The sequence below is a fragment of the Pagrus pagrus genome (assembly GCF_965226575.1).
Source record: "Pagrus pagrus genome assembly, chromosome: 3".
Classification (NCBI taxonomy): domain Eukaryota; kingdom Metazoa; phylum Chordata; class Actinopteri; order Spariformes; family Sparidae; genus Pagrus; species Pagrus pagrus.
This window is the reverse complement of record NC_140187.1, coordinates 14131007-14149106: the sequence shown is the minus strand read 5'-3', so window position 1 is coordinate 14149106 and position 18100 is coordinate 14131007. Positions and strand designations below refer to the sequence as shown.

General features: G+C 41.1%; 1 protein-coding gene across 1 annotated transcript in view; it reads right to left on the bottom strand.

The window, feature by feature from the left end:
* The window catches only part of megf6b (multiple EGF-like-domains 6b), a 66232-nt gene that overhangs the window by 13566 nt on the left and 34566 nt on the right, over positions 1-18100 (bottom strand). Inside the window, exons 5-17 of the mRNA XM_084349213.1 lie at positions 17250-17372; positions 9989-10111; positions 6210-6335; positions 5381-5503; positions 4390-4512; positions 4168-4305; positions 2733-2855; positions 2395-2517; positions 1982-2152; positions 1160-1291; positions 910-1038; positions 685-813; positions 154-288 (exon numbers count right to left, since the gene is read on the bottom strand). Of these exons, the coding sequence (XP_084205339.1) occupies positions 154-288; positions 685-813; positions 910-1038; positions 1160-1291; positions 1982-2152; positions 2395-2517; positions 2733-2855; positions 4168-4305; positions 4390-4512; positions 5381-5503; positions 6210-6335; positions 9989-10111; positions 17250-17372 (1698 nt within the window). The remainder of the gene's footprint in view (positions 1-153; positions 289-684; positions 814-909; positions 1039-1159; positions 1292-1981; positions 2153-2394; positions 2518-2732; positions 2856-4167; positions 4306-4389; positions 4513-5380; positions 5504-6209; positions 6336-9988; positions 10112-17249; positions 17373-18100) is intronic.

Here is an 18100-nt window from a genome sequence, read left to right as displayed (position 1 = left end):
CGATTTTTTGGTTGTTGTGTTTTTGTAAAGAATTTTGTTAAAGCTTGCTCGTAAATCTTCTGTAGTTTTACGGTAATTACACTGTAGAGCAGAACACAACCTCTGGTAAAGTAAGGTCTTGTGATGAGCGGGGCTTTGTGACACTGCTCTCACCTTCCTTACAGGTGTTGCCCTGGTAGCCAGGTTTACAGACACAGGTGCCGTGTCGGCGGTGACACTCCAGCGTATTCATCTGGACACACCGACACTCATCAGAGCAGCCCGGGCCGAAGGTCCACTTAGGACACGCTGCAGAGAAAAAACAAGGAGGAGAAGAAGACGTGGAAGGAGGATTTCACGTCAGAATAGCAGCCACGATATGAGTATTTACAAGCCTGTTTTATTGCACATGGATGCTTGAAATGCTAGTAAAATTTAAAGTGAGTCTGTCATTTAATGCTTTCACACTGACAACAAAAAAATAAAATACAACACTTCAGCTTGTGCTCCCATTTTGTACCAGTCGAAATCAGAGATCTACAATGTTTTCTATGCACAAAAAAGGCCTTTTTCTCTCATATTTTGCTCACACATTTGTTTTAATCTGTATTAGTGAGCACTTCTTTTCTTATTCATCCACCTGATAGTTGTGGCAAAAAGTCTGGTAATGTAAGAGTCTGGTAATATTAGGACAGTGGGACTTACGGAGGTGGCAGAAGCGTCCGTAGAGTCCAGGATCACACAGACAGGCTCCGTAGGTTCGGTGGCAGCGCCCGTTATTGGCACAATTACACTTCTTGTTGCACTGCTTCCCATAGAAGCCCTTAGGACAGCCTGCACACAGGAGCCATTTTGACATTCTGAGATCATGTCGTGGTGGGAAATGAAGGAGAAAACACTTATTTTCTTGGACAAAGGGATACAACTCACCATCCTGGCACAAGTCTCCACTGACCCCGGGCGGACAGCGGCAGCTTCCAGAGACGGGATCACAGCTGGCACCATTTTTACATTTACAGGGGAAGGAGCAGTTTTTACCAAAGAATCCCTCGGAGCATGCTATGAGAATGAAAAAAAAAAATCACTGCAATCACCGCTCAATTGTCCAGACTGACTTTATTATTTGATACAGCAGTGACAGGATACGTATGTGTGCGTATCTGTGTGTGAGGAGACTCACTCTGGTTGCAGACGATGCCGATCCACCCATCGGGGCAGTCGCAGCCAGTTTTCCACGGATTACATTTTCCGCCGTTAGAACAGTCGTCGCACGTCAAACTGCAGTCGTTGCCGAAAGTGTCATCCAAACACACTGGAAACAGAAGGTTAATGAATAAGACTCAAGCTGGCACTGATCTTTAACCTTAACGACAACATCCATTCGACATTTGACCACAAAATGAAGTAGATGCCTCTCAGGCGGACATGATATTGGATCTTCTCCAGATGACAGAGGTTATGAATGTGCTAGTACTGACAGAAATTATAACAACTTTCAGTGAAGCTTCATTTGATTTGTTACACCAAATGAAGGTGAAAAGCTATTGGAAATTGGCATCGATGAGGAAAAAAAACTATTGAAAACCACAAAAGTATCTTAATGGACGATGTTTTGATCCCAGTGGAATATTCATCAGGTCAAAAGAAGGCAACATTTGTTTCGCAGGCGTTACTCTTGTCATCTTTCAATGAAGCGACATAAAACGTTCAACTTCTGCTGCTGTCAAAACAGTCCATCGACTTTTGGCGACACAAAGCAGAGCCTCTGACTTCCTGTTACAGGCTCTGTGTGGCTGCCAGGACGTATAAGCCTCAGCATTCCTGCCAGAGAAGCTGTGGTGTTACAGTATGTACCAACAGTCTGGGAGCAGTAATTAACCCCCACCGTGTGGTCTGTTCCTGCCTGCAGTCAATGAGTCTGTCAGACAGCTCAGGTAATCAGATACAGGTTCCTGTTAATGATAATGAGCGGTTAATGGTTTTTTAAGGGAGGGGGAATCACCAAATTTCTCTGCCAGGTTGCTCTCGGCCCTCAGCTCCCCCTCGTCGTCTTCATAGTCGTCATAGCGCTCCAGGGGTTGGCTGTAGTCCTGCATCAAGGTGAGCTGGGGGCGAATGAGAGGCAGCTCGATGGGACCGCTGCTGGACAGGGCCTCAATCGCATCTTCAAGTGCTGTGAGGAAGTAAATTACACACCGTATGAATAATGTACGCTGTGTGTCATTTCATTTTGTGTCTTAAAATCCATCTGTTTTCTACAACAAGTGAAAAAAATCTACAAAAACACACTCTTATTAACAGTCGCAGTCTAGACTGAATGACTCAGTACACAGGATGTTTTTTGCAGTACGACAACAGTTTGCCAAGTGTGTTTTCTGCTCGCCCGCTCTCTTTAACGTGATTGCTGATACTCACGGATGCAGGATTGCCGGTCCTCATCCAGACGGAAACCCCGGCGGCAGAAACACTGGAAGGAACCCGCGCTGTTCTGGCATGTGTGATCACAACCGCCATTAGTAGCCAGACACTCATCTACATCTGAACAACACAGACACAAACACAGACTTTAAACACTGTTGCGACAACAAGAGAAGTAGAGAAACCGAACAGCTTTCACTTTACATGTTAAACTAAAACACAAAAAAAACTATTGTGCATGTTGACGTCAAACTGGCACTCTCCCAGATTCAACAGAAGTTAATAATCCATCTCATTAAAGAGTGTGAGTGGCATCCGCATTTGGCTAAACATACCATCACAGCTACATCCGTCCGAGTTGAGTCTGTACCCTGCTGAGCAGTAGCATTCATAACCTCCAGGGTAGTTGGTGCAGTCCTGCTCGCAGCAGGAGCTCTGCTCTCCACACTCGTCCACGTCTGCCAAACACAACAAGCAGGAAGGCAGAAATCATGAACCGAGTACAGTGATATGCTCCCCTGCTCACTGACACTAACCTTTTATGAGATCATGAATATTGTACAGATTTAACAGCCAATTAAGGTCAAAGTTACAAGCGGAGGATAAGATTACTGAATTTGAACTTTTCCTTTCAGAAGTTTGGCTCAGTAAATGTTCACTCCTGTATTCGAAAGCCAAAAGTTCAAGAGAAGCAAACCAAAAGAGCGTTTTGGTTCCTCAGATCTCCCAAAGTCCCAACAGATGATTTTAGGTCCAGTGTTCAAGATTTAGGAAAATCTATTGGCAGAAACTGAATAAAATATTCATTATTAGGTTTTCATTTCATTTTGTTTTTTCATGTTTTTGGATGCCAACATAAAGGAGGATTTCCAAATCTCACTAAATCATACACAGTGGACCTTTCACCAGCTGAAACAATATTTTAAAAAATAGATTGTTTTCTGCATGTTTGCATGTGTTTCTGCACATATTGAGTCCTGCTTAACTTTACTACAGTTTTACTGTTTACTTTGCTACAGGTTGTATCCACTGATCACCTACATTAACAGCTTTCCTCTGCAGTAATAAGTCAATTTGTCAATCGCTTCTTTATTATTAGTATTCATGCTTACGTAGCTATAGTATATTTTACAGGGAGGCACAGGGACTTCTACTGCGCAATATTATCAATGTAACAACCTCTTACATTCAGGATTGTGCTAAATAAAGGTATTTTATCAAGACAGATGTTAAAACTGAGGCGTCAGTGGCCAACCATATCTAACCAAGTACAACAGATGTCCAAACATGAAGTCAGCATTGACTTTTGGTTTCACAAATTAATGGATCCCCGGCCTCCCTGCTCAGACTCCTGTGTTTGACCAATTTATTCACCACAATTACAGACTCCACATCTAAATCCTTTTGACTCTTTTATCAAATACACACTCAGTTACCAGTTTATTTGGTCGGGCTAGAAAAACCTAATGCAGTCTACAACAGTCCTGTAATAGATCCTGCCTTCACAAAGGGTATTTTGTTGAAACTCTCTTAGAGAGTTGTTGATTCAACTGATGATAGAACAGACTTCAGGTATATCATAAACTCAGAACTAGATCCAAAAAGGAGATGACCATCAGCACCAAACCTCAATCAGAACTAATCATGAAGTCCACACACACACACAACTCTAATAATTCAGTTGTTGTGTTGGTGTTACTCATGAGTATGCCTTATAATCTGTTATAATCATGTTTTTTAAATCAGTGCAAGTAAATCTCAGTTTCTTACCAACGCAGGTTTTAAGGTCGTCGTCCAGTCTGTAACCATGGTTACAGGAGCAAACAGGCCCACCGGTTGAATGTTGGCAGTGGTGCGAGCAGCCTCCGTTGTTGTTCTCGCAGCTGTTCACGATCTCCATCTCAATTCCTTTACACAGCGAGATACGTGTTACAGGACTGAAATAAATCGAATGTTTCTATTCATGTAATAATATAAAGACATTAAACTGACTGTAACACTGTTTTCCATCAGATCCCAGTTCATAGGCAGTGTTACACACACAGGCGTAGGAGCCCAGTGTGTTGTGGCAGCCGTGAGCACAGTTGGCCTCTTCGGTGTTGCACTCATCGATATCTGTAACAAAAAAAAAACATAAAATAGAGTTGCACAGGTTCATTCACATCCACCACGTCGCAAAAATCACATCCATTCCTGCACCTGCAAACCGTCTTTCACATACTTTTAACTCAGACACTGGCTTGCAAATTATGTATCTTCTTTAACTTCTATTTCTTAAAAGCTAAAGTTGTTTCATCAAGAACAGGAACATTTAGCAGCTGTTCTGGGGCGTTCAAATGTATCACGATCTTTGCCCAGTTGACATGGAAGAATAAGATTTCTATTTCTCTGCTGTTCCTAATCTTCAAACTTGACTTTTGAGCCAACTTGGATGAGAAAATCTCAAAGTGCTCAGAAAATTTGAACATGCTGACTGACACACTGGACAAAACACATTGGACAAAAAATCCAGTAGCACCTGCTAACATCTGGCTTTTGTTGTCAATGTGAATGTGTATAATCTACATTGACTCCTGTGTCAAATGACTCTGCATTAGTCACAGTGTTTATCGGCTCCAGCTCTGATCGGCTGTGTTGGAAACACATCAGGAGGAACACATTCATTATTACTCCTTGTCGGGCACGATGCTGTGATGTGTGTTTAAGGCCACTGGCTTGTCAATGCGTTTAAATCCATCTGTTCAAGCAGCACATGAGCATCATTAAGATGCCGCTGAGTTTGAAAAGTAACCGTTGTTAGTGCCTTGAACTTAATTCACAGAAAAAAGATGAGCTGATATGAACAACAGCTCCAGAGCAGCTGAGGCTAGATTGTTTTGCATGCCATCTTTAATATGTATCTCCTTATATTTTCTTCCCGCTGAACACTTCATCTGAGCTGCATTAAAAACATACCATTACAGTTGCTGCCGGTAAATTTTACCTTCACAGGTTTTCCCATCTTCTGCCAGGATGTAACCAACTTTACAGTCGCAGTGAGCTCTGCCACCATCAACCCGACACTCGTGCATGCAGCCTCCATTCTGATCCGCGCAGGGATTCTGCACTGCACCACAGGAAACAGAGACAAATATACATTAATCCAACAGTGTCAGTCAAGTGGGGAACACTTCTGGCACAGTAGGGTGGAAAACTGTAAAAACTGACTGATGTAAAGGCAGAGCATGTGGAGAACGTTAAATCCACACTGCCACCCTGCACCTCCACATCACGTCTTTATTGTTCTCTCTGCATAGCTGCATGTTTGTGTTTGACATGTGTAAGCCTGTCCGGCATCTGGGGCTGAGAACCTTCAGTTCTGCAAAAATTAGAGGAAGCTGTTCACAGCCAACAATTACAAAGTAAAAGCATCTGAAAGACAGTAATTTAAAATACATATATGTATAATTTGCCACCCCCCAGAGGACTGTACTCAACAGCCCTGCCTCAGAGATTGGAGAGATTAAAAGAAGTAAGTATATCAAAACAAGAAAACAATGAAGAGATGCTGTGATTCACTTCAATTGAATGTCTCATCCCATGAATGCTCTAGCACAGACATCCGGGCAGAGAATTACAACTGGCAGCTGATGTATGCAATGTGTTTTTAATGTTATGATCAATCTTCACAATCACATCTTCATAATTTTCCAAAGTACTCGGTTTTATTGGCAGTCTCTCCATAGTCACGCATTTATTCTTCCTCCTTTCTGTCTCATGACGTGTGTTGATGTGTATTTAGCATCGCCTTACAAAAGGGGTCGGGTACTCACGTTTACAGTGCTTTCCATCCTCTGCCAGCACGTAGTTTGGCTTGCAGCGACAGCGGAAATGAGCGGCAGACTGCTGCACACAGTAGTGTTCACATCCTCCATTGCTGATGGCACAAGAATGGACGGCTGAAAAAGAGGAAAAAGGAAAAAAGAAAATTAGTGGCATGACAAAAGGCCAAGGAAACTCAAAGTGGTAACACATAACCTATAACCCACATAACAAAAAAAATTAAATAACTATATCGAAATAGCCATCTTCTCATTGATGGTCTTGTTTGCTTATGTAGGTCATATTGGCATCAGTACGAACGTATAAGTGCAACACCACTGCCCTAAATACAAATCCCAGGACCTATGTTCACAAACATCCTGATAATTCTCTCAGAGAGTTTCTAACTTAGCATAAAAACTACTAACGAGGAGTCCTATCTTCAGAGTGATTAAGGAAAAATGTTAGAGCAACTCTGAGAAAAGAAGTCTTGGTAGGAGGTGGGGTTGAACCCGTTGATACATTCTTTTAAAATCTGTGATTGGTTTATCAAAAAAAATAAATAAAAACCTCTCACTGAAGTTACATAGTGCAGAAACAAGTGATAGAGACACCATTCACCCTATTTTCAAGACACCGTACCATTAAGCTGTTATTTTAAGGTATAAAAGTTACATAATGTGGCTTTCAAAACGCCTTCTACCACATTTAAATAAATTGACAGAAAGAGGGGCAGTCACAGGGAAGGAGAAAACTAATTAACTGCAGCTTCATGTTAGTCTTTCTGTCTTTTGATTTGACTGCAGGGTCACATCTACAGGAATATTTCTCAGAGGGGTCACGACCGCTGTACTGTCATTCCAACTTTCTGGTGTTCAGAAAATACCTCAGAGAACTGCTATGCTCTGAGCCACGAGAGATCCAACACCAAAAAAGGGCCAAAAATCACAGAGATTTGTCTGCCAGGACCTCTATTGAGGACAACGCTCATCAGCTGATGAGATCGAGGGCACAATCAGCTCAATCATCTTCCCTGTCTGCATTTCTCTTCTTTGTATCAACAGACGAAACCCCGGCAGACGGCCTGGACTCGATCCCTTCAGAGAAAACAACAGGTAGAGGTCGAGCAGCCCGGCGTTCTCAAAGACAGTGTTTTCATACTCGAAGGCTGGAGTCAAGATCCATCCATCACAAGTACACGTCAAACCGCGGAGGGCTTTCCAGCTCAAATATTATTCAGCCACACGCTAAGTGTGTGGGATACATCTGACCTCTGCCGGCAGATCAAGAGCTGGATAAGAGCAGAGGCTGAATTGATTTGAGGACATCTGCTCTTCTTTTTCTCCCTATGACTCTCTGCTGATTGGTATGTGTTGTATTTTATCCAGTATGTATGCGGTCATTTGAGAATAAGAAACTTGTATTCACTTGTTGTGTAGAAATCAAGCTTTCAGCATGGGATCTATTTGTGAACATGGACTCATTTTGAAGCTTTCCTCGGCACAGTCTTAACACGAGTGTCAGCAGACGGATATGCAGCCTTGCAGATAAGCTTCACCTGGGAGTCAGCCCAGATGTGCTCTATGATTATTACTGCAATCAGTCATTTCTTCATGCAACAGCTGTCACACACGAGAGCCTCTCAGGGACAGTCGGGTCCCAACTACAGTGTCTCGCTCTATAAGACAATCAAACCACATTTGCTTCATGAAGCCAAGAAACACAAAGACTTCCACTCTAAATGTCAGGACACTCTGTATACATTCCTGACTGCACACCGGTGCCAGGTTTATACTCATTTCTCCATCAGCTATTTCTGGAAAAAGCCAAATTTCATGTATCTGGCATGACAGGAGCAACATACAGGTACTGCGTCAACATTGCAAAGGTCAAAAGTGACAGGAGGATATTTAAGCAGTGTTCGATAACATACAAGCTGAATTTATTGGAAGAAAAGACTGGAATAACAAGAGATACGAGACCAAAGTCAACCAAACTGATAAATCCTCACACAGTTTGAGTATCTTTGTTTAATTATAAGCACTTAAACGATGTACAGATGGTGAATCTCTGATTATGCATAGATTTTCTGAACTTTATCTTTGCTTTAGATCAAATCATGCAATCTTCCTCTTCAGCAGATGGAGTGATACTATGTAGGTTTTGCTGAAAAGAAGCCACTTTGGCTAAGAGTGGACGGCAAAGATAGACGAAGATAAACAAATAACAAAGATAAATCTTTAGTTGCGAACATTGGAGCCTCTTGGTTGCCAAATGTTTACAACACATGCCATATAGCCACAACGTCACCAAATCTGACTCCAGCCAGCGACCATGGATGTCATGCCTCAGATTTTGTTATTTCTTGTTCCAAAAGGTAGGAACTAATGCTAATATCCGATATGGAAAAAGGCAGTTTCTAAGTCCTGAGAACAGGGTCAGAAAAATGAATACCTGTACCTGTTTCAAGATTGAATACAGTCAAGGTATTGGGCTTTATTCTAAGTGTTGATACTGTAATACTACAATGTATGTGTACAAACAAAGATGGGAAATCAAGGACAGAGAGATGGGAGAGACCTGATCAGCAAATATTCTAATGTGTAAGTTTTTCAAGCAAAAATGTCTCAACTGTGAGGGTTTTTCTGCTTTACTCTGTCCTGTGTGATCACAAAGTGAATATCTTCTGGGTCCAGACAGTTGGTAAAAGAAAACAAGCCATTTAATGAAAGGAAACTGCGGTGACCATTTTTCACAACTTTCAGAGATTCTATGCGCCAACAAATAATCGAGAAAGTAATCAGCAGGTTAATCAGTGTTTCCCATTAATGACCTAGAATCTGGCAGGCGGCTAAAGTCTAATTTGGCATACTTTAGTTTATAGTTAATGATCTGAAAATATTTTTCACTTCTCATAATGGAATTAATGATCTCTAACGTTTTGGGCTGTTGCTTCAGCAAAGTATCTTTCACCCCCAGTCAGTCAAGCCCCCTCGCCTCTGGACTAATGCACGATGGAAAGCAATGAACTGACTATTGACTATAGTCTATAGGCTTTTGTTAAAATTGTGTAGCCAAAGCTGTATAATATACAGCACTGAATTTTTAGGATTGGACTAACGACAAGGCAGCAGAACCAAGGCTCAGTGTTTTATTTTATTGTTTTCTCGTGAACCAGATTGATGCATTTAAATCTAAATTGTGCCACAGTAGAGGAATAGTCTCATGAAATCCTGCGGCAAACACTGTTATTGGATGTTGAAAATAGTAGTTGGTTGCAGCCTTGGTTCAGATATTCTCCAGGATAAGTTGGGTTTGATTCACTCACAGAAAACTGCTTCGAAAATGTCTTTCAACAGTTTGTCTACTGAGGGGAATGAAGACGCACAAACTGTACTCAGTGTGGTTACCATCAAATGTTATTCGATTCATCTCACAATAGGGCTTTTTGTCAGAATCAAAGGGGTCATATAGTGCAACAGCATGAATGTGGTTTGCATGATGAAGTGCCCATGTCAAAAAACATATGTGGCCAACCTTCAATGAAATAATAACCAGAAAATGACAGACCTAAAGAACGAAAGAGTCAGTGTTTCATTGTGTGCGAGTTTTGTGGGGCCACATTACAAAGAAGAGCCTTTATACTCCGTTTCTGATGGGATTAAAGGAAGGATGAGACCTCGAATCATGCTGTAGTCAATTCTGTCACTCGATGCTGTCCCTGTTAGCTGTATTAAGTGTGTGGATCTCAGTGTGTGAGCATTTTTCACAAAGCTGCGATGTTCCTTACCGAGACAGGTGCGACCATCCACATGCAAGCGAGAGCCGGGATGGCATTCACAGTAGTAGGAGCCCCTGGTGTTAACACATCTGTGCTGGCAGCCTCCATTATGGACCTGGCACTCATCAATATCTGGAGAGAAGGAAGGAGAAAAGAGACAGACAGAAGCAGGCAGAAGTGGAGAGACGGGAGAGAAATGAGCACAATTTGACTAAATCCTCTCATTACGGCAAAAAAAATGGTCACAAGAATAAAGCCCAGATGAGCTGCCAAGCCGAGGGAGGAATTTAATGCAGGTCTTAGGATAAAGATGTACTACGAGAAGAAAGAGGATGATGGATGAGAAGGGAAAGTATTCCACAAGTGCATTGCAGCTCAAACAAACAAATCCCCCATGTGGGAACAACTACTGAACATTTAAACCCAAATTTAAATTCCTTTGCTTCTTGTCGACGTCCCTTGGGTGCAGCGAACATATGGAAACTTAAATCGGAGGATGCAAAACACACACATTCCTCTCAGCCGAGCGTTTAGATTATAAACAAATAAAAGAAGGGGGTTCTTCATCTGAGTAAGTGGTGGTGGCCAAAACATGGCTGACCAAATTTCTAAAAATGCCTTATTTTAGGGGTCAAAGACTTATAAATTGTTTTCTGAGTTCCACAGCGGACCCCCTGTGAGATCTGAGCTGATTTATGAAGCCCAGCTCTGTTTGGACTTCTGCTAGCAGCCCGTCTGTCGCCATCATCGTCAGGAAAATTAGGACATGAAGTCGAACTCGCCTCACCTCCAGGCCGGTGACAAGTTACCTGTTTGCCTCAACATTAAATAAAATTAGCAGAGTGGAGTTACTGGAAGTGTTGCTGACTGAAACAAGTGTGACATATTAAAAAGGTGTGTGTGGAAGTCTCTTGGCTGCTGAATGAGGTCTGTAAAAACAGCTAACACATCATAAAGGACTATTAGTCAGCGCCAAGTTAAATGTCTGTTTGAGAAATGTGTTGTTCAGTACAGTCTTGACTCCAGGCACCTATTTTCAGAAAGAAACTATTTCAAGAATTCAGAGGAATTCCTGTGAAAAAAGCTGGTTTTAAAAACTCAATTTACTGAAGGAGAATTTTACTTTTACATGCTTGTCTTAATTTTTTTCAGTGTTTTTAGTACACATAACTCTTGAACCGTTGAGTGTCACACCACAGACCACACAGTTAGTCTTCGGGCACTGTGTTGTAAACAATGCATTAAAGAGTTCAGCATAAATAAACCTCTTAAACAATTGCTCGACATTCATCACACTATAAATCCCTTCCCTTCATAAAACAAACAGACAGTCTTGTACCCTCAGTGGGAAGAATAACTTCACATGTATACAGTCGACTTTATATCTCGCCTCTCAGTGCGGTTTCCTCCCACAATTTGAAGACATGCTGGTTAGTTCCCATAGACGTGATTATAAGTATCATATGTTGTCTGCGTTTATGTGTCAGCCCTGTGATAGACTGGCGACCTGCACGGTGAACCCTGCCTCTCACTCAATGTGAGCTGGGACAGCCAAGAACAACAGGGTGAAAAAAATAGATACAGTTATAATGTGTCATGATGTTACTGTGCTGTATATTTTTTAACAGCCAAATGTGTCAAAACAACGTTTATACTTGCAATAACTAAAATGAAATTTTACTTTTAGTTACTGCTGATATTTTAAATTGTTTTTCTATTTTTTTTGCATTTAATTTGACTTTTTTTCCCCTATTTCTTTAAAATAATGAGTTTTTTTCATTTATGTTATGATCTGTGAAACAAAATTTGGTTGTGAACGGATGTTTCAGTTGCGTGGCATACAACATTGTTGTAAAAGAGTTGCACATTCAGCTAATCTGGAGCAATATAAGCACATATTTGGCACTGTGTTTCTGCCCACCTGGTTAATGTTACTCCAATACATTTTTACAGCACAATTGGCATGTATATCATGGAGGCCAGTGACAATGTTACAGTGGTTACTTCTTTTACTTCAGTGAGTCTATCTTTCAAACTCAACGCTCAACTCAATCACTGCTGATCAGAGCTGGCGCCAACAAATACCTGTGACTACTGCAGAGTCACTTCAGCCAGGTATGAATGTTAATTGTACCCTTTCACACTGAAGGCAAAAGCCAGATGTTGGTGGGTTTTTTGTCCATTGTGGAAGAAGAACAATTATCAATCATCTTTGAGCTCTGTATTTGGTCTCCACCAGGGAAATATCTGACTCTTTAGCTGCTAAATGTTCTGCTATGTTCACCAGCTAGTGGCTAACTGTGTCTCAGAGGGTCTGAATTACTTAGTCGGGAGAAATTGTGTGGGATGAAGGCAGCATGGAAGTTGGAAGTGCACATTACACTCCACCACATCACTGTCTTCATGTTCCCAAAGTACGCACAAACAGTTTGATCTACCCATAATTCAGGTTTTTACAAGACCCACAACATGTCATCATGATGTTATAGAACCTGCTGGTTGAAGCAGTGTTGTAAATTATGACATTTTACTGGTTAATATGATACATGAAACACAGATTCTCCTAAGAATAACAACAAGGACAGGATAAGGATAAGAACAAAAATGTCTGAGCATAAAGGGATTCAGATCTACTCGCTTAAGGGTTCCAGTAAAGCCTGCCCACGATTGCAAAATTATAGAAATATCCTGCAGCTGAACCCATCAACTAATAATATCCCACGACTTCTTCAAATGTAGTGTTTGGGGCAGAAATGAGCTTCTAAACTTTCCTCTTCTCTCTTCCTTGTCTCTGCTGCCAAACTTCATTCAGCTCCACTCAGTCCAGGAAAGCTGGCAGAAGCCGTCCTTTCGTTTTTCCATCCATGCTGCATGCCGTCCTCTGGTTTGGTTTTTCATGAAATGGGTCCAGCGCTGTGGAGCTGCTGTTCCTCTGTCGACTGCAGCGAACAGTCAGTGAATCCCCTCCAGCCTCCAGAACATGATCCCCTCCGTGCTCGGAGCCAAAGCCTCAGCAGTCGTTGGCTTTCACAGAGGGTGCATTAATTCTCTGCCCGCAGCCACCTACAGCACGGTGTCCTCTTCATGGAAAAATAATTTTGGTCCGTTTCCGAAAAAGGTGATTTGTTTATTGTGCGCAGAAGATAAATTATTTCTGAGCACTGTTGATTTATCTCCAAGAAAGACATCTAACTAACACAGCAGACCGGGAGGATTATCAGCATTGGGCTCACAATAAATGTAAAACATGTTTCATCTTGTGCATTTATCCCCGAGCGCTGCAGTTCTGCCAAACATGAAAAGAAATATTCAATCATAATAATATTGGCACAATCTGTCCAGAGTGTATCTGGTTATGAGTCCTGTTTGTGTAAGCATTACAAAGCGTCTCTCATGATTCATAGTTCATGTTTTCATGTGCTCTAATCTCTGTTGATAAAAGCCAACATCCTCTGCTCTGATCAGAGACTACGTTATCTGGGCAGTGCCAGACAGCAGACACATTATCAGCGTAACTGATTAGCCAGTCTGGCTGTGGAGAGGCACAAACAAATTCTCTGACTACAGTATATAACTCCCTATTTATCCAGTAAGTACTACTGTATATGAAAATGTTGAAGATTTGTGCAACCAATCATTTTCTGAAAATCTGTTACATGAACTTTTGTTCTGAGGGGAAAAAAAATTAATTTATAGTTGCATTTCCAAGTTTTTATTAATTTATTGTAAAATAAAATTACAGCTTTACTCACTTCGTTGTTTAAACACTTGAATAAATACATTTTCTTCACGAGGATGGAAAACTAGAGCAGCTTCATTAGTATTTCGGCTGTGATATTATCACTTACCTTCAGCCAGGTAGCCAACATTGTGGCCGTAGTATCCATGGTAACAGTGTGGCCTGTAGCAAATCCTTCTATAGTAATTGTACGGATAGTTTGCAGCTGATGTCAGAAATGCTGTTGCTTCAATTAATACAAAAAAGGAAATCCAGCATCCTGATGACAAAGCCATGATGGAAAGTGAAACAAAATGCCTTAAAAAAATTCAAAATTGTCTAAAAGTTATTTTTTTAAGCATATTAGCAATAAAAGTAGTTCTCCAGGTGCTGAATCCTGGTCTGATGTAACTACTTCTTATCCACTCTGCCTCCTGATTTTTCTCTCCATCTGCACCTCTCTTCCACCCTCCCATCTACTAAATGTCCATCACATTAAAGATCCTCCCCTCTCTCCTCTCTGTCTCCCCCTCTGCCTAAACCAAACCACCAAAGGTACATCCAGCACAAGTAACTGCATTTTACCAGCCAACAGTGACTGATCAATGATTTACTACATTTTGCAACTGAGCCACTGTATTTTACTGTTTCTTCAAAGAATGTCATGTGAAAAAAAGTGAGATTTATGAGTGCACATCACTCAGGTGTACCAGACTGAAGAATGTGAAAAGACTAAAAATGTGCTGTCTGTATTTCTCTTTTGATATTGACATGTTTAAAAAAAAAACTGCCACCAAAGCTAAGCCAAATTTGATAAGTGCCAGAAGTCAGATTCAGTATTTTTAATCCAAACATCTGAGAAAGGAATGAGCCGTGCTGTGAAATCGTCTATTCAGGAGCTCTCTTATCTGTTGCCAACACATGCACAGAAACACAGCGGCAAGACCACGACAGCAATTTATAGAGCTTATATAGAGCAAAGCATATTCATGGTCAGCATCACTGCCCTGATTTGAGCAGAAATGGCAGGATACAATTACATATAACGCTTCTCTTCTTATGACCATTCTTCTAGTAATGCACCGTTAAAGCTCCTGTAACACACACCTGTAGAGTCATTACATCAGGCAACAAGCATCTGAGAAGTACTTAAGCTCAGACAGAACAGCAGAAACTGACACTGATCGTTTTTGGGACACGACACACAAAGATATTAACAACTCTGCTCACATCGCACATAAAATGCATATTTGTGCGGACTTCAGAATCGTGTGGACATCGATGGCAGCCAGGTGAGCAGGAAAGCAGCCCGCTCAAGCATGGAAGACAGATGATAGGCTCAGAGCCATAACTGTAAGACTCCTTGCCAAAAAATAAAAGGTGAATAAAACACCAGAAAATTCCCAGAAGAGAACCTAGCAACAGTGAAAAAAAATCTTCGCGAGCAATGATCCTCTCACACGACACGAGCAGTGAATACCTGTTGATGTTGGAGAAGGCTACTCACGCACTCCTAGAGCTCGCTATTAAGACAGGTGCCAAACACTGGCAGACCATTACACCCACCTTCATGCTCGCATTGACTTGAGCAGTAAAGTTCATTTGGCATGACGGCTAAAATGTTGACACTGCCGCACTGAGCTGACCTCAGATACTGTTGGACTCTTTCTCTTTGATCTGTGCCATTTTTTTCAGTGCTGCTTAAAATTAATAAATGCACAAACAAAATTGAAATGTATTCATAGAGGTAACTCTCCACAAGGGATAAAATTGATATTCAGGATTGTTTTGTTTTTTTTAGAACTGAACAAAAGATGTATTTGTTCGTTTCTTGTCAATGCCAGCAGTATTGGCATATTAACATCCTGCAGCAGATGTCTTTCATTAAAAAAAAAATGATATCATGTTGCCAAAGACAGGATTCCCTAAAAGCATTACTGTGGTCGTGCGCGATCCAATTCCCTCAAACCATTCATTCTTAACAGCTAAATAAATGGACCTTGTCTCTCATCTGGACTCATGCGGGCTTAGACTCTGCAGCCCTCCCACCGACAGCTGATCACTTTCTGCAGACGCAGCGACACACATGCAGCGCTCACTTAAACATCCACAACATCCATCCAGCTTCTTTTACCTCTGTTAAAACTAGAGCCAATTACAGACAATTACGACATTAATGCTGCAGGTCGCTGTTTTCCTCCAACATACATCAGTGGCGGAGGGCAGAGAGCTATGAAAGCCAGCTGTGACAACGTTCCCATCAACTCTCCTAATAACCGTGACCTGGATCAGATCTCTCACTGGTTCCTCCAGCAGACAGCCGAACTGCAGAGCGCTCCAGCGTCTTTCCTCTGGGCTTGGCGGCTGCACAGAGGAATCATTATTCTGATTAAACCAACCACTCGCAGAGATTTCCCTAATCAGAGACATCAAACTATGATGGAGCAAAAAGAAATCTCATGGGAAAATATTGAGCAGAAGCTCAGTTTTGGTGAGCTGTGGTTCACAGACACTGGGCCTCATGATAGACTAGTAGCTGTACTTTCTTCAACAGACAGTCTGAGTCAGGAAACCTTATTATCATCTAGTAAAATGATCGGGTCCTGCAGTCTACATCACTGATCCTCAAATAAAAATTACAACAAACATCCGTATATGTCAACACAAACACAGGCAAAAAAAAAAACAGAATAAAGGAACGAAAATGTCTGATGGAAAAACATCCAAAAGTTGTAGCAACGTATCACTCAAATGTCAACCTCATGGTGGCGTTTCAGAGTTTCACCAAACTCATTGGACTAACCCAAGGTTCAAGCTAATATGTCTATTAGTTGTTAAAATATTTCAGTCTGAAATATAAAGTAGCGGACCAACGTCTAACTGACTGACATTGCCATCCCCTGATCAGTTGTTCAAACTCAAGAGTATACTGAGCATAGAAGTAAGGGTTTGATGATCCAGCAGATGGAAAAACATGTTCAGCTCAATCAGAAAGGTTGTTTACGACACTTTAGCTGTACACTGTAATAACTACAACACACAATATCAGTATTATTGCTAAATGCTTCTTCTTTTTAATCTTTAACAAATTGCTTGTTTGTTTTAGGTTTTGTCACCTCCTCCAAAGAGGTTGTGTTTTCACGCTTGTCAGTTTGTTCGTTTTTTTTTTTTTTAGGTTTATCAGCAGGATTACACAAAAAAAAAACTGATGTCCACTAAACTTGGATGAAGGACCCCATTAACTTTTGGTGTGGATTTTTTTTCACTTTCTTTCACATTGTGAGTGGGCATTTTTCCACATTTTATTTTCTTCTTTATAATGCAAGGATCTTGATGCAGACATTGAGGCATATTTAGTTGGCTGTTGGAGTTGGCAGAGGTATGCATTCTAAGGAGTGCCATTCTAGTTTTTTATGTTCTTTGAATGTGTACATTTTAAACTATTTCTTTACAACTTTGAATTGCCTCTATAAACTTGGTTTCCTTACTGATATTGATATTAAATTCATATACAACCCAACGCCACAACTAACGAAATAGTAAAGGACTCACCTTGACAGGTTTTGCCATCTTCATTCAGTTTCAGTCCAGGAGGACACCTGCAGTAGAAACTTCCAATGGTGTTGCAGCAGAGAGCCTCACAGCCTCCATTGGTCTCCTCACATTCGTTCACATCTGATGAGGAGAAACAAGGACAGAGTTAATCCTGCAGTCGTTCAAACCACAAGCTGAAGCAGAATTTGCAAAGAACAAAGAAGTGTTGTGGTAAAACTGTCACACGTGTTTAAAAAGTTTAGTGTTTTGGTGAAAACAGCACGGAGCTTTTCTTGAGCAGCCAAGATTAAGAAAAAATGCATCTTCCTTTTCATGTTAGTTTGATTAGGTTTCAAATGTTTTCCATCAATTTGGAAGTGTGGAAAGGGCTCAAGAGCATGGAAATTCATGAGAGTTACTGCAGGAAACTGTGTGTTGTTTCCGTCCAACACCAAGGAAAATGGTCAAGGAAAAATGCGTAATACATCCAAAATTAGATGAAAATGAATTATGTAATAAATTGAGAGGGACAGGCGGAAATATGCAGCAGTGACATGTTGTCCAAACCACCTCTAACCTGTAAATTTCCTCCAACATGAACCAGGACGAAACATTTGTCACTGCTGCACAACCTCCAAAAATCCACACGAAGTCAGTTTTCCTTTTCATTTCCATCTGCAGATCTCCAGCCAAAGCTGTCATCAACTTCACCAGATAAAATCTTTCCCCTCAGTTCCCAAACTACACATAATGACTCAGGTCAGATAGCGGTGCTGACAGCATATATACCATAATTTGAGCCTCTCCGAAATGAGGAAATATTAAAATTGAAAATGAAAGGAGTAATGCGTCTTGTATTGTTCCGTTTT